This window comes from Petaurus breviceps, unplaced genomic scaffold (assembly GCF_028583685.1).
Source record: "Petaurus breviceps papuanus isolate PSGF00001 unplaced genomic scaffold, PetGlider_PUasm1.0 37, whole genome shotgun sequence".
Classification (NCBI taxonomy): domain Eukaryota; kingdom Metazoa; phylum Chordata; class Mammalia; order Diprotodontia; family Petauridae; genus Petaurus; species Petaurus breviceps.
Window position 1 is genome coordinate 29193070 of NW_027186296.1, and position 17498 is coordinate 29210567.

Sequence of the window (17498 nt, forward strand, 5' to 3'; positions counted from 1 at the left end):
CTGAAATTTGAAGCCTCCAGAGTACTTTTAACATATGGGTTAGTTTTGGTTTTGCTATAGGGCATCAGAGTAAAACCATATGTTGTCACTCTTTTGAGATTCTGATCCACTATTTGGCAGTTAATTTGCCTCGAAATAATACTCTCCATAATTGCTTACATGTTTTAATTAAAAATTTTCACTTGAGATTTATTTTCTCACCCTCCCACTTTCTACCATTGTAACAAATATGCATATTCATAAGTAAAACAAACTTCTGTTTTATCATGAATTCCTCAAAAGTTTTATTTGTACAAGGAGCACTTGTTTCAAGAACCCCATTTACTGTTTTGTTTTTGTTTTTGTTTTTCTGCTACAAAAATGAAGGTACCCTTTCTCTTCCTCCCCCCCTTAAACAACCTTTTTAGAAAGGATTAGCCCCTCTTTTCTTACTCTTGAACTGATTTCATTAAACTTTCTTGGCCTATAGGGACTGTGGCTTGCTGATAAGCTTCACTACCCAAAGTGGGGAACAATTTTGCTCTAGATATGGGGTATCACTTTTTTTTGTTGTAGTGATATACCTGTCATAATTATGCAAATAAAGACAATCTTTAGGTATTTGGTGAATTTCTTTTAACCCCATTAGTATTGGAAAATTAAGGGATTTAGGATTTTGTCCTAGTAAAACATTTTTATAGGATGGTTGTTACCATGGATTTGGATTATTAGAGGTCAAAACCTTTCCCCTGAAATTTCATATGGTAAATAAATGATAAAATATAATTAGCTTATAATGTATTAGCTATTCTGTCCTCCAAAATTAATATTCTAGAGAAGTGGTTCTTGGTATTTTTACTGAAAGATTTCTTATTTTGCCATCTGAAGAAATTATTTTTCTTAGCATTACCCTCATTATTCCATTTTTTGGTGATTCTTTCATAAATGAAACATTTGATTTTTTTTTATCACTTTCCTTCTTCCTTTTCTTAAAGAACACTCCTGTTCCTTGACTTCTTTTTCAAGTCGACATTTTTTTCAATATGTCACTGCTTAAAGAAATATACATGATTTTATCAGTGTAGCTATTTCTTCTACTTTGTACAGATTAAAGCTTGGACTAGTGAATAGATCCTGGAAGACCTGAGTTCAGGTCCTACTTCTGATACATATATATATACCAGCTCTGGTCCCCTATAATTTGTTTAACTCCTCAGGGCTCTAGATAAGTCTCTCAAGATTATGAATTGCAGAGAAGGTGCTGATCTGAATTTCTAGAGCGAATTCCTCATTTTGAGAGTTCCCAATATAAAAAAAACAACATCAAGGGTCCAGAACCTGTCTGTTCCTTTCCACACATGTTAGCCTCTCAGCAAGTTAGTAGACAGTCTTAGTAGACAATCTTCGTGAACTTATGGAACTGCTAATGTGAATTACCACAATCAGAAGCTACTATACACAGCATTTCCAACTTGGGTGTGGTGGTTGCTAGTCTCTACTCTCTACTTTTAACTTGAGAGAATGAAGAGTCACTTCCTCTGCGTTGATTAGACATATGAATAATATGTTAATGGATCCTTGAAATGAATAATAACATATCAAGCATTTATATGACATTTTAAATTTTGCAAAGAATTTTACATAAGTCCTCACAACAACCCTGTGATAGGTGCTGTCATTATCCCCATTTTACAGATGAAGAAATATAGATTCAAAGAGTTGAACTGATTTGTCTAGAGTCAGAAATGTAATGTCTGAGGCAATATTTGAACACAGATCTTAAGTCTCTCCCTCTATCTCCCTCTACCTATCAGCCTCCATTTACTCTTATGCCTAAATAAATGTAGTTTAGCCCTAATAGTAATAAAGCATGCTTTTTTCAACACTTAATTTTTATTTTTTCTCAATTACATGTAAACAAAAAATTTTAACATTTGTTTTTTAAATTTTTGAGTTACAAATTTCCTTCCCTTTGCTCATCCTTAGAGGGCAAGCAATTTGATGTAAATTATATATATAAGCATGCTTTCTTAAAAGTTATATTTAGGATTTGTTTAGTAGTAGCTGTAATATAGTAGAATAGGCACTGACTATAGGAGTTCTAGGCTCAACGGCTTGGGTTCAGATTTCACTTCTATAATATATTAATTGTTTCACCTTAGTCAAATGGCTTTAACCTCTTTCAGCCTGTTTCCTCATTTATAAAATGGGGATACATTGCCTGTCTACTTCATTGCAGTTTTTCTTAGATGAACTGTTATGAGTCCATGACAATAGAGAGGCGATGCCATGATGTGCAAGTGAATTGGATTTAAGTAAGGGAGGGCTGTGCATAGACACCAGCATCACTTTCTCTTCTGGAGCCATCTGGGTCAAGTGACCAGACAGAGATCTGGACAACCAGAGATGGCCCAGGATGCATTTGGGATGCCTTTTTAAGCTAAGGTCTTTAACAGGTCTGCATTTGACTGGGGCAAAGCCCATCAGTGATTAAATCTTAATAAGAAATGAGACTGAGAATGGCCTCTTTACTTACTTTAAAAAAAAAAAATGGATCTGGGAGGGGAAGACCCTCCGGATTTCTGGCCAAAATAGACTCGGATTGCTGTTTACATTTATTCTGAGCCAATCTGGGACCTATTGTTGGCCAGTCCTTGAAAGCCTGGGTGATTTGGGTTTTAAAAAGAAGTTTCAGAGATTCAGATTTAGATTCCTTTTGGGCAGAGGACCTGCAGGTAATAGTGCAGGCTTGAGATGAGGACCTGCAGCCAAGTGGTGGCCATGTCAGAGGGGAGAAGGGGTCATATTCAGAGAGATGCTACATGGCAGAGTCAGAATGACAGAGTGAAAGTCAGCATTTTTGTTCAGCTTACCCAACACATGATGATATACTATATGGGAAAGCCAAGAAAAAGTTACCATGACTTTTTTATAACCCCAGCCCAGGGCAATTTAGGAATAGAGAGAGGTCTTTGGATATTAGAATGAGGGGAGTGACCAGGAGCACAGTGAAGTGGCAGTAGAAGCAGGGCAATGATGGGGGAGCATTCTAGCATCCAGTAATGGTAAGAGGACTGAGCCTGAACACCAGGGTTGGAAGCACTGGAGCAGAAAGAGATCCCAGGGGACTCCTGAACCACAACTGGTAACAATAATATGCACTTGTCCACTAGCATCTTTGTTGTCAGTTTCTCAGTTTTGGGACAGAGAGGATGATTCACAGTCATGAATGAGAGAGGCATCAACTGTATATAGAGCAAGGAACAAGTTTCAAAAACTTAGCTGTGTGTCTCTGAGCCCAAGACCAGATTTGGAGCAGGGGACCTTCTAACCTCTAACCTTCTAACCAGCATATAAGCCTGCACTGGAATAATTTGGACAGGAAACTAGCACTAAAATGGGGGAGTCAAGCAGTGCATTTGCTCTGAACCTGCAGAATCTCCCAGTGGGCTAACAGTGGCCAAGTATAGCAACAGTGTACTGCAACTTAACCACACACAATCCAACAGCTTTAAACCTGATTAGAAACTTGTAGAGTCCTTACCAGGAGGATAGTGAACAAACCTCTCAGGAAATCATACCACTTTGGAACCTTGAAAACTTGTGGGCTTCTAGAATGCTTTGTGAAAACAGCAGGTCATAAAAAGATAGAAGCTCAGGCTAGACCCTTGCCCCCTATCCTCCCAAAAATGAGCAGAGCCCGACACTAACAAAATGTCCAAAGTCAAGAAAGAGGCTGGAAGAATGAGCAGATCAAAATAATTATAATAATTATAATGATAATAAAGAACCCAGCCAGAAAGTGCTACTCTGATAAGAGGGAAGCTCAGGACAAACAAACATAGAAGAGAATGACAGACATCAAGAGATGATACAAAGGTAAAATCAATAGACCTTGGCAACAGATTTGATATGGGAGAAGAGAGAGTGAGGAGTCAAGAATGATACTTAGTTGTGACCTTATGTGTCTGGGAGGATGGTGGTACCTTCATCAATAGTAGGGAAGTTAGGAGAAAGAGGGGGTGGGGGCAAGGCAGATAATGATTTGATGTCTACAGAACAACTACTTCAAGTTACCTAATTTGGATATGTGAGACTGAAAGTTAGGATAAAGATTTCAGTTGGATAAGTAGATTCAAGAATCATCTTCATAGAGATGAGAATTGAACCAATGGGAGTTAATGAAAATTAACTGAAATTAAATGAAATTGCTAAGTGAAATAGTATAGCTGGAGAAGGAAAGAAGGCCCAGAACAGAGCCCTGTAGAGTATCTGCTATTGTCTGGCACCACCTTGATAAAGATCTAGCAAAAGGAGACTAAGAAGGAATAGTCAGATATGTAGGAGGAAAACCAAGAGAGGACATTGTCACAAAAACCATGAGAGAGAAGACTATCAAAGAGGAAAAGGTGATTGACAGTGTTAAAGGCTACGGAGAGGTCAAGAATGATAAAGATTGAGCAAAGGGTACAGCAATTAAGAGATTTACAGTGACTTTGGAGAGAGTTATTTTGGCTGAATGCTAAAGTCAAAAGCTAGACTGTAGAGTTTTAAGAACAGAATGAAAAGGTAGTAAAGGCATCTATTATAGTTGGCCTTCTCAAAGAGTTTAGAGACAAAAGGAAAAAGAGATATAGGAGGAGAGCTAGCTTAGATTGATGGATGGATTAAGTAAAAGTTTTTTGAAGATGGGGGAGATATGGAAAGTTTGTAGATAGTAGGGAAACATTTAATATGCAGGGAAAGATTAACATAAATGAGATGGTGGAGGTGATGGAGGGGGTAAGCTGTTGGAGAAGACAAGATGCAATAGGATCACTTGTAGACAAGTTTGTCCTGGCAAGAAGGGTCACTTCATATGAGATCAAGGTAAAGAGACAGAAGGAATGGGTTGTGACAGAAAACATCTGGGTTGTTAAGTGAGATGAGGAAGATGGAAGAAGGAGCTCTCAGAGAAATGTGCTCAGTTTTTTGAAATATGAGGCAAAGACCTATATGTACAAAAATATTTATAGCAACTCTTTTTGTGGTGGCAAAGAATAGGAAATTGAGGGGATATATATCAGCAGTTGGGGAATGGTTGAATAAGTTGTGATTTATGATTATGATGGAGTACTATTGTGCTTTAAGAAATGCCAAGGGCGGTGGTTTCAGAAAAAAAAACATGGGAAGACCTGTTCAAATGATGTAACATGAAGCAAACAGAACCAGGAGATGATTGTATACAACAATAGCAATATTGTAATGATGATAAATTGAAAGACTTAGGTATTTTGATTAATACAGTGATCTAAGAAAATTCTAAAGGACTTAGGTTGGAAAATGCTATCCACCTCTGGAGAAAGAACTGATGAACACTGATTGAAAAATGAAGTATAGTTTTCTTGTTTATTTTTTTTCCTTTTTTTCCTGATATGGCTAATATAGAAAATTTTTTTCATGATTTCACATATATAATTGACATATCACTTGCCTTCTCAGTGGGGGGGAGGGCCAAGAGGGGGAGAATTTGGAACTTAAATTTTTTACAAGATTGTTAAAAATAAATAATGTTTTTAGAAAGGCAAAAAATAAAATATGAGATAAGGTTCTGAGCTAAGAGAGTAGTTGAAGAGGAAGCTCATAGAGCAGAGGTTCTGAACTATTTCTGTGTCATGGACTCCTTAGCCAGTGTGGTGAAGCCTTTTGAACCTTTTTTCAGAATCATGTTTAAAGGTAACCAATCACATTGAAGTATAGTTACCAAAATATTAAAAAAAAATTTTTAATTACCTCAGGCTAAAAATCTCTCTTCTAGAGACTTGTTGATGTCTTTATCTCTCCTTCCTCTAATACCTTTTACTTAGTAGACATCAAATTAATATTTTATTTGAACTGGATGGTAAATACTATATCATATGCTAGGTATTTCCTATACCCCATTCCCGTCACCCTCTGTGCTGACTATATTAAATATCTAAAATGCATTTCCACCCTACCTCTGCTTCAGTGTCCCTCTCTGACTTTATTTAAGAGGCAGCTGAAACACTGCCTTTGTTTTGTTTTTCCTTTATTTTATTTCTTCGTTTTTATTTTCAGTTCTGCGTTCTTTACCTCCCTATGTTCCCTCCAAAATCCATTGAGAAGGCAAGAAATATGACACTCATCATATACATGAAGTCATTCAAAACAGTTATGTTAGGTATAACTTTTTTTTTTGCTTTTTGGAGGAGGGAAGATAGGACATTTGGGGTTAAGTGACTTGACCAAGGTCACACGGCTATAGGTATATATTTTTTTAAAGGCAAGAAAAAAAGAAAATGTGGCAGTCAGTAAGTACACACAGTCCAATCACTTCTCCCTTTGGAAGTGGATAGCATTTTTCATCATGAGTCCTTTGGAATTGTCAGGCATCATCATATTGATCAGAGTTGCAAAGTCTTTCACAGTTGATTATCTTTATAATAATGCTATTACTAGGGGCAGCTAGGTGGTGCAGTGAAAAGAGCACTGGCCCTAGAGTCAAGAGGACCTGGGTTCAGATCTGGCCTCAGACACTTAACACAAAAAATATCCATGTGACCTTAGGCAAGTCACTTAACCCCAGTTGCCCTCCAAAAAGCAAAAAACAAAAACAAACAAAATAATGCTATTACTACTGTGTATGTTGTTGTGTTGCTCACTCCACTTTGTGTCAGTTCATAAAAGTCTACCCAGATTTTTTTGAAGCCATTCTTTTCATCACTCCTTACAGCACAATAGTTTTCTGTCATACTCCCATACCATAACTTGTTTAGCCATTCTCCAGTTGATGAGCATTCCCTAAGTTTCCAGTTCTTGGTCAGCACAAAAAGAGCTGCTGTAAATATTTTTGTACATAGGGGTCTTTTTCTTTTTTCTTTAATTTCTTTGAGGTAAAAACCTAGTATAGTAGTTGCTGGATCAAAGGGTAAGAGAGTTTTATAGCCTTTGGGCATAGTTCTAAATTGTTCTCCAGAATGGTTGGACCTGTTCAGAACTCTGCCATCATTGCATTAATGTGCCTATTGTTTCACATCCCCTCATTTTCCTATTCTCTTATGTTAGCCAATCTGATGGGGTATGAGGTGGTTATCTCAGAATTGTCTTAATTTGCGTTTCTCTGTGGTTAGTGGTTTAGAGCATTTTTTATAGAACTGTTGAAGAAGCACTCTTTTTTGCATGAAACTATTCTTTATCTCTGTTTTCTTCACCTGCCCAACTACTTGTACCTTCCTTCCCAGGCTACTTTGTGTTTAACTACTTTATATATATATATATATTTGTGTATATTCAGTCTATATATATGCTGTGTACATTTTTATATGTACTCCTCTTCCCCATGAGAATGTGAGCTCCTGAAGAGGATGGCTTGTTTTCATCTTTATATTTGTATCACTAGTGCCTAGGCACATAGTATGTACACAATAACTTATTGATTGATTCCCACATTTCATTCCTCTTCGTGGCACCTGGTACTTTTCCTATTCTAACTTCACATTTTACCCTTTGATACCTGTTTCAGGTTCCAAACAACTCAGTGGGGGTAGTTTTTGTTCAGAAGAACAGCATTTGATGTTCCCCTGTACATTCTACAATATACACTAAGTTGAAGATGCTTATAAATTGCCATTAAAAAGTCAGGCAGCATTCATTAATTATTGTTTGCTTGACATTGGAGATATATCCCTAGCTATCGCTCATGAAGCTCTGAATACACAACATAAATACATATAAGTAAATAAAAAATTTATACAAAGTAATTTTGGATATGGTACCCAAGTATAGGGGTAAAGTTATAGAAACGGGGTATCATTTGGAGACAGGTCCCAGCATTGCTATTATGGGAAGAGTGGGATGCAAATCATCTTCCCACCCTCCAGTTGCTTGATAACATAGTCCTGGGGTCAGACAATTGCATTTTGGAGATTCTAGTATGCAGATGAAAAGGGAAATACTTCTTGGGCTTAGGATAATTATGGGAACAACAAGCATGAAATGATGTAACAGAGTATGGAGTAATAACCATAAATGCCACATAATATCATACCTGTTTTGTCTTTAAGTATCAAGGGGTGAAAGATAAGTTTTTAAGTCTGGTTTTTGAGGTAAGTTTTGTTGATTCTACCTCTAGTATCTGTTGAGTCCATCTCCTTTTTTGCTGATATGGCCCCTGCCTTAGTTCAAACCCTCATCATCTCTTACCTGGTAATAAATAGTTTCTTAATTGGCTTCTCTGTTGGCATTACCTGCCTTACAGTTTACCATCCACAATTACCAAAATAATTTTCCTAGGAAAAGGGCTTGGTCAATGTCAGTCTGTTGCTAAAAACTCTCTTTTGGGTGCTTGTAGGATAAGATAAAATGTCAGCCTGTTGTGTCCACAACCTCATTTCACTTATCTCCTCTTCAAGTATTCCTAGATTCCAATGAACTTTCCTACTACTTGTTCTCTGAACTCTGCTTCCCACTTTTGTAGAAGCCACTTCCTGTGTTTGGATAATTCCAGACATAGGAAATGTCTTATTATACTCTCTCCTGATCTTTATTTCTCAGAACCCCATCTCTTCCTTGAAGCCTTCCTGATACTACATCTCTCCTTCCACACACATATACATTTCTGCACTCTTTTCCCCTTTACATGTAATTAACCTACTGATGTACAAGTGTATTCCTTTACTCTTCCTTCCCAAATGTTAGTTTCTTGAGGACTGGGATTGCTTTATTTTCATTTTTCTATCTCCAGGCCTATTAGCAAATTTTTCTGCATGATAGATCCTTAGTAAATATGTTGCAATCAATTCTCAAAGGCTTAGGAATATTGATCAGTGTGACAACTAACCATAATTTAAAGGACTCATAATGCAGCATGCTGCTGTCTTCCAGATAGAGAGCTGATAGATTTAGAGTACAGATTGAAGCATATTTTTTTCTCTCTTCTCCTTCCCTGCCCTCCCCTTATTTTCATCGCCTCCCCCCCCCCCCTTTTTGTGTCTGTGCAGGAATTTGTTTTGCATAATTGTACATATTCCTAATGAGCTTTGTTTTTCTTTCCTTCTGAATGAGAAAAGGGAAGGGAGAGAGGAACTGATTAGGAGCTGAAAATAAAGCAAAATTGAATTTTTAATAACTTAATATATGTTACTTTCAGTTAGGCAAAGCTCCTTGATTATGGAGGAAGTTATCTCAGATGACATAAATAAGGTATTGGGAAAACAGTAACGCAGAATGGGTTAGTTGATAAATCTTTATTCAAATAAAAGCAACTGTAATACAATAACTGAGTTTAGTCATTTCCCCCCTCCTTTTTGCCATTTGCCTTTAATGCTTTAATGGATTAATTGATTTTCCAAATAATTGAAGGTTAATTAAGCCTTTAAGTATGGAAATATATTTTTTAAACCGTATTATATACTTCCTTGCCTTTCTAAAAAGAATAAATGAAATTTAACATTTTTGTCACCATCATTATTATGAAATAAGTTTAATAGCATTATAGTGTAGCTATATATAGCAGTACATTAGATGTATGTGGTATGAGACACAGAATTGAATGCATACCGAGTTGAGTTGTTTCCTCAAAAAAAAATTTTTTTTTTGGCTTTTTGGAGGGCAATTGGGGTTAAGTGACTTGCCCAAGGTCACACAGCTAGTAAGTGTGTCAAGTGTCTGAGGCCAGATTTGAACTTAGTCCTCCTAACTCCAGGGCTGGTGCTCTATTCACTGTGCCATCTAGATGCCCCTTCAAAATTTCAATAAACAACATGATGTCATCTTGCTTCTTGGTCATTTGCCTGTTTCTGATGAAGGTGTTGTCAGGTGTGTATAGCTATGTGACATCTGGTGTAATGTAAAGTAGCTGTCTTTCCCAACTGGTCATCTTGACTTAGAGAAAGCAGCAGTTTTCCCATTGGTTTATTAGTATCCTTCAAGACATTTCTTTTTTTTTTTTTAAGCAATCGAGGTTAAGTAACTTGCTCAAGGTTACACAGCCAGTTATTTCTGGGTGTAGTTCTAAGTATCTGAGCCCCAATTTGATCCCCAGGTCATCCTGATGCTGGAGCCGGTGCTCTTACTCGCTGAGCCACCTGGCTGCCCCTCAAAACATTTCTGCATTGTATTTCTGGATCATGCTAAATATTAGACCATTCTCCTCTCTCACTTGTACTAAGTTGGTTAATGGTTTTGAATGAATGTTCCATACTGTTTCAAGAATTTATACTGGTTTATTTTGGAGAAAATTTAGTTCAAAGCCTACAATAAGTTCATCAGAAAATTATCACACGTGTAAATATGATAACCTCAGTTTTTTTTTCAAATTTTCATTAATTTTTATGAAGTCCAAGCCCAAGCAACATTGAAGGTTGTATAAATGGTATTATTTTCAGTAGGCTTCTATTCTAGCCTTTTTTTTTTTTTTTTTTGCCTTTTGGAGGGCAGTTGGGGTTAAGTAACTTGCCCAACGTTACATGGCTAGGTTTTTTTTTTTGCATGGGTGTTAAGTGTCTGAGGCCGGACCCGAACTCGGGTCCTCCTGATTCAAGTGCCGGCGCTCTACTCACTGCGCCACCTAGCTGCCCTATTCTAGCCTTGTTGAGGGCAGGGAGTTTCTTGCTTTTGTCATTGTGTCTTAGGAATTCAGCACAATTCGTGTGCATTCTAACACTTAATAAATGATTTTTCATTCAGGCATTTACCATCTTAGCCATTATGGTGACTTGGCATTGATTTTTAACTTTCCTCTAGTTTGTCTTAGGTCACAGTTTTAATGATGCAGTTGATTCAGGTTGGGACATGGGAAAAGTAGCTAATGAACATGACGGCAAGTCAGACATGATGAGGCCAAGGAAAAGCACACTGCTAACCATAAAAAGGCCAAACCTTGGAGAGGCAGATTCTACCCTTTCATAAGATAGTGTATCATAAACCCCCTCAATGAGTTTAGGCCATTGAGACTTCATAGTATTGTATGGAAAGCATTATGTTTTCAAGCAGAAAATCTGAGTTTTCTCAGAATTTCCCATCTATTAGCAGCATGGTCTTAGACAAGTCCCTTAACTTCTCTCTATGACCATTTATTTGGGGGGGGGGTCTATGCTTATTAATTCACCAGTTGCTGTTCTGCAGCTTAATGTTGTATGGGACACATAGGTTGTAAGTTGCCCATGATAACATTGCCTGGACATGTCAGAAAGCCCGAAGGTAGGACTTGAACCTAAACTGTTTACTTCCAAAATAGTCCCTTCCTCAAGGAGCTTCTTTCTTCCTGACAAATTCTGATGCTGACAAATTAACCTAATTTTTTTGTCAGTGTTACTGAACTGGTAGACAGGGAAAGACTTTATAGGTGGTTTCCCTAGACTTCAGCAAAGCACTTTTTTTATTTTAAGCAATTGGGTTTAAGTAACTTACAGGACCAGGTGTTTCTGGGTGGGTGCTAAGTGTCTGAGCCTGGATTTGATCCCAGGTTATCCCGACTCTGAGGTCGGTGCTCTTACTCATTGTGCTACCTGGCCGCCCCTCAGCAAAGCATTTAATGAAGTCTCAAATGCTATTCTTGTGCAGAAGATATGTGGACTAGATGGTGGTAGAATTAGATGACTTTGGAATTGACTTACTGACTAAATCCAAAGAGCAGTCATTAATAGTTCAATATCAACTTGGAAAGAGATATATTTATAGTGAATTGCTTTATAGAAATGTTGATTAGTGTTGTGGCTCACTCAAAAGAGTAAAAGGACTGCCAGGCAGCCTTTGAGGATAGAGTTGAGATCAGGTAACATAAATTTGTATTGACCCTATCAGTACAGTTTTGTGACATCCTTCAGGGATGTTCAGTAGTACATGAAAAGGTGAATGCAAAGATTTGTTACTGCTGAATAAGAGACCCTGTCCAGGGACTCCGTACCCCAAACTGTTGCTTTTTTTTCACCGTCATTTCCCAGTAGTTATATGTCCACATAGTGGTAGAGGAGTATTGGCTTAGGAATGCTGGCATCTAACAAATTTAGGTAGTCAGTTTTGCCCATATTCTGTAACCAATTAAATATCCATCTAAAGGAATATTATTTAGCTTCTTGGATCCTTAGTTTGTTCTTTTGTCAAATGAGGAGGTTGAGATAGAAAATGGAGATCTCTGACATTCTTCTCTAGCACTAAAATTCTATAAGGGGGTAATTGGTTGGTTTTTATCAAAGCAGTTTGATTTGAAGTAGTTAACCTTGTGTATAATAAAGATTTACAGAAATGAAAGAAAGAAAATTACCATCATTTAACTAGGCATATAATTCTAAAACAAGAAGCTTATAGCATACAGATATTTTAACCATTTGTACTTAGAAATTTTATTATCTAGCCGACTGTCTTGTCAAATATGTCATTTGGTTGGCTTACTTTTTTAAAAAAAATTACAAAGTAAACTTTAACTTAGTTGTTCTAGGCAGCTAGGTGGCACAATGGATATTGAATGCTGGTCCTGGAGTCAGGGAGACCTGAATTCCAATCCGGCATCAGACACCAGCTCTGTGACCTTGGGTGAGTCCCTTAACTTTCTTCTGCCTCAGTTTCCTCAACTGCAAAATAGACAATAATAAATAGCACCTACCTTTACATGGTTATCATGACATCAGTGTTATACTGTTTGTATAGCACTTAGCATAGTTTGGCACTTAATAAATACTTGTCCCCTTCTCTTCCCTTGTTTTGTGCCCTTTTCTATTTGCTTTTGTTTCTAATGTGGTTAGCATGAATATGTGTATTTTTAAAACTTACTGATATATTTTGGTTTTTTTATCACCTTCATTTCCCAGTGTATCCCTTCTCTACTGTGTTCTTATTGTGATCTCTAAAACAGAATGGGATAATGCCTTCTAGAGTAAGGACATGAGAATAAATGAAATAACATATATATCTTGGTAGGGAAAAGGAGCTATGTTAATATCAGATATTTTTCAATGGTAGTAAATATTACATAGTCTTTAGACATTGAGAAACAGATTCAGTTGTTTAAATATATACCATTTTAGAATAAACTGAAAGGGAAGTTCATATTGACCAAATGGAGGTCTTAGTTTCAATTCAGTTACTAAGTCTTTTATGTTCATTTGTTTCTGTTCCATGATAATTTTTGAAGAGAATAGGTTGAATTTGACCAGATTTGTGACTTTAAAATTCCTTTTCCATTTGACAAATTCAGCTTTTTAAGGCGTTCTTCTCCTCATTGGCTTTTTGGGCCTCTTTTGCTGTTTGAATTAGTCTATTTTTAAGGTGTTCTTCAGTTAGGTTGTTGACTCGCTTTTCATGATTTTCTTACATCATTCTCATTTCTCTTCCCAATTTTTCCTCCACTTCTCTTACTTGATTTTCAAAATCCTTCTTGAGTTCTTCCATGGCCTGTGAGTAGTTCATATTTTTCTTGGAAACTTCTGATGCAGGAGTTCTGACTTCATTGACCTCCTCCTGTTCCATGCTTTGATCCTTTTTGTCCCCAAAACAGGATGGTATGGTCCGATTACACTTCCTCTGCTTGCTCATTTTGCCAATTACTTGACTTTTGAGCTCTTTTCCGTGGTAGAACTCTGCTTACAGAATGGAGAGAGCTTTGTCCCAAATCACTGGGGTTTTCACAGCTGCTGGAACTATTAGTTGGGCGCCCTCTCTACAGCCCCCACAAGCTCCGGCGCACTGGCCACACACCCCAGGACCACCACCCAAGATCGCAATCCAGATCCAAGTAGGTCAAAGCAAGAGCGAGTACCCTCTGAATGGTCCCTTGGTCCCCCTATAGTCTGCAGTCCAGGAGCTCTGGAAGCAGCTCTGCCACTTCTCACCCAAGGGGCAGGGGCCAGACTGTACTCTTCCTTTACCCTTCCAACAGAGTTCCACACTGACCTTTTACTTTGTCTTTGGAGTTTATGGGTTGAGAATTCTGAAAACTACCACAGCTTCTGGTGATTCACTTTCCTGAATTCTGGTTTGGGCTGCTATGGGGCCAGAACCGCAGCTCACAGGGGACTGCACTCGGCTCCCAGCATGCTGCAACAGAATTTTTCTGTTGGCTGGCTGGGCTGCTTTCAGCAGGAGATTTGTTTCTCTCTGTCACTTTGTGGGTTCTGTAGCTTTAAAATTTGTTTAGAGTCATTTTTTAACAGGTATTGGAAGTGTTTGGAGCCAGAGTCCACGCCAAGTTTGTGCTTTTACTCTGCCAGCTTGGCTCCACCCCCCCCAAATTTGTGACTTTAGTAAAAGGTGCCAGTGTATTTTTAAATTGAAATTATGATCTAGCCCACTATTTTGGAAGTTCCTAACATTAACGTGGTTTCTGTAATTAGAAAAAAAGGCAGTAGTACAATATTAGAAATATTAAAGGATCAGAAGGTAGTGATATTCTCGCTTGAGAATGTTTTAGCAGAATTTAACATCTTCGTAGTCCTATAGAATTTACAACACGATAAAGCACATTTTAAAAATATTTTATATTTTTTCTTTTTAGGACTTACTTACCATTTCCCATGACTCAATGGACTCCTGATTGTAACAGACTCTATACCTTAAAAGCGGATATGAAGAGTGAGGTACCTTCTGATGCACCAAAGACACAGGAGAGTCTAAAAGGGATCCTCTTGCACCCTGAGCCCATCGGGGCAGCCAAAAGTTTCCCTGCAGAAGTTGAGATGATCGCAAGTAAAGTAGAGAATGAATTCTCTCACTTATGTGATGATTCTCAAAAACAAGAGAAAGACATGAATAGTAACCAACAAGACCAAGAAAAAGGTATTGTTGTAAGGAAAAAGCGCAAGAGTCAGCAGGCTGGCCCTTCTTATACCCAAAACTGTGTTGTTAAAGAAAGCCAGGGAATGTTAGGATTGAGACAACACCTAGAAACACAAAGCGAAGAAGATAATGATTCCTCTTTTAGTGATTGTGTTTCTTCCCCTTCATCTAGTCTTCATTTTGGAGATTCTGACACGGTAACATCTGATGAAGACAAAGAAGTATCTGTTAGGCACTCCCAGGCAATATTGAATGCTAAAAGTAGAACTCATGGTTCTCGGTCACAAAAGTGGCCTCGGACTGAGACAGAATCTGTTTCAGGATTATTGATGAAAAGGCCCTGTTTTCATACTAATTCATTAAGGAGACTTCCGTGTAGAAAACGATTTGTGAAAAATTCTTCACAAAGGACACAGAAACAAAAGGAGAGAATTTTAATGCAGAGGAAAAAACGGGAGGTCCGGAGAAAGTATGCCTTACTCCCGAGCTCTAGCAGTTCTAGTGAGAATGACCTCAGTAGCGAATCCTCTTCTAGCTCTTCCACTGAAGGAGAGGAAGACTTATTTGTGTCAACCAGTGAAAACCACCAAAACAGTGCAACCATTCCCTCAGGTAAAACTAAGATTCTTTTTACTCAAATGAGTAAAAAAATTGTAGTTGAATTGTTAAATGGTACCTATGAATATGTGTTTTTAAAAAGGAATTTTTTTGTGTGTTTTCAAAGCATTAGAGAATCAGTATCATGGACTGTATTTTAATATTCAGTGCACTGATATGTAAATATATTAGTTAAAAATTGTGAATTACATCCTGAGATGAACTTAATAAAATTTTCTAGTTTTTATTTCCTTTAAAAAAAAACTTCGCATTTTGTTTTTACATCCCTGTCATTTTGGGAATGACAGAGGACTTGAATGTTTTGTTGTTACACAGAAAAGCAGGGAAACAAAAACAACCAAGATGGTGAAGTGACCTTATCTGACAATGGATGCAGCATTTCTGTACTTGTAGTCCTTCAGCTGGGGCTGTTAAATTTTTTTAAATTTCTCAAAATTTGGCTTCTTTTTAGTGATGTTTTAATTTACATTGTTTTTGTCATTGTGCATATTGTTCTACAGGTTCTGCTTATTTCACTCTGCATTAGTTGATACATATCTTACTATACTTTTCCCAGTTACTTGTATTTATTGTTTCTAAATGCAAAGTAGTATTGAAGTGAATTATTAATTGTATCTAATAAGTGCCTGTTGACTGCATAAAATAAGGAAAACAATGGAAATTGTATGGCATTTAGTGCATCTTGAATTACAAGGTCATAAAATACGTAACTTGATAATAGAACAATTAAGATTTTATTTTTCCTCTTCAATTCCTCTTTAAAATGTTTTCAAGCAGTCTTGTATATATCCTTTAGATATTTTCCCCAGCCAAACTGTAAGTTCCTCAAGGGCAGGTACTGTTTATTTCATTTTTGTCTTTGTATCCCCAGGACCTAGCACAGTGCCTGACATATAGTAGGGGCTTTAACCATCCTTGTTGATTAATTGACTTTTAGGAATCAGATTACATACATTTCAGAATTTATATATTCTCACTATATTTTTGTTCAGATTAATTTTATAGCTGCATAAGAGCAAAGTATAACTAATTTTATTTAACCACAGTTGACTGAAATAGATTTTTGTGAAGTGAATTATCAGTTCATTATTGAAGTGTGGACCTTGGGGAGCGATTTGCCATGCTGAATCAGAGTTTTTATGCTTGTCTCTTGTATCTTACTCTAGGCTTACCAGAGGGGACAACTCAAAAAATGTAAATGAAATGGAATAATGAAAAGAGCTGTTATTCTTCTTAAACTTATTTTATTTTTTGTTTGGGTTTTTTTGGAGGGGCAGTTGGGGTTAAGTGACTTGCCCAAGGTCACATGGCTAGTAAGTGTAAAGTGTCTGAGTCCAGATTTGGACTCAGAGATTCTCCTGACTCCAGGGCTGGTGCTCTGTTCACTGCGCCACCTAGCCACCCCCTTAAACTCATTTTAATTTGCTAAAACGACAAACTCATGTACAGTCAGTTTTCATATAAATGTTAGCTATTACAGCATTCTCCTGTTGCTTGCTTATGTGACTCAAGTACTTTCCCACCTTGTTATACATAGGAGGAGGAAACAACTGTACTAGAGTACTGGTTCTGGAGTCAGATAGTTGGAGTTTAAATCTTGCCTGAGGTGCCTGCTGTGTGACCTCAGACAATTTGACTTAACCTCTCAGATTTAGTTTCTTTATCTGTAAAATGGAAATAATAATAGCACCCACTTTACCAGGATTGCTGTGATCCATTGGGATGATATATAAAGAGGACATTGTAGACTCTAAAAGAGCTATAAATATAGCTAACTGCTATTATTATTATTATATGTCTGGCAAGATAATATGTAATTGACTGGAGGTGATTAAAGACAACATACACAATAGAGCTATATCTAGAATTCATCAGTGAAAGGATTAATTCCCAAATATGTGTTCACTTAATTAGTCCTGATTCTTGCCTCCTCTTGTCCCAAATTTGGACTGTAGCTTTTTGTAGAGTTTTTTTTTTTTAATAGCTTCCATCTCTGTGGACAGGACATTTATTATCTCTTTTCCCTTCTCATGTTAATACCTTCCTTCCTGAAGCTCCCTTTTTCTTCTCATCAGTGCTTTTTGTCTACTTTTATGCTGAAGCAGCTAATAGCCCTTAAAGGAAAATTTCTT

General features: G+C 37.2%; 1 protein-coding gene across 5 annotated transcripts in view; it reads left to right on the forward strand.

The window, feature by feature from the left end:
* Positions 1-17498, forward strand: part of RNF111 (ring finger protein 111) — a 160686-nt gene that overhangs the window by 75968 nt on the left and 67220 nt on the right. For all 5 annotated transcript variants that reach the window (XM_069098162.1, XM_069098161.1, XM_069098164.1 and 2 more), the window contains exon 2: positions 14468-15360. In XM_069098162.1, coding sequence (XP_068954263.1) covers positions 14487-15360 — 874 coding nt within the window. In that variant the 5' untranslated portion in view covers positions 14468-14486. The remainder of the gene's footprint in view (positions 1-14467; positions 15361-17498) is intronic.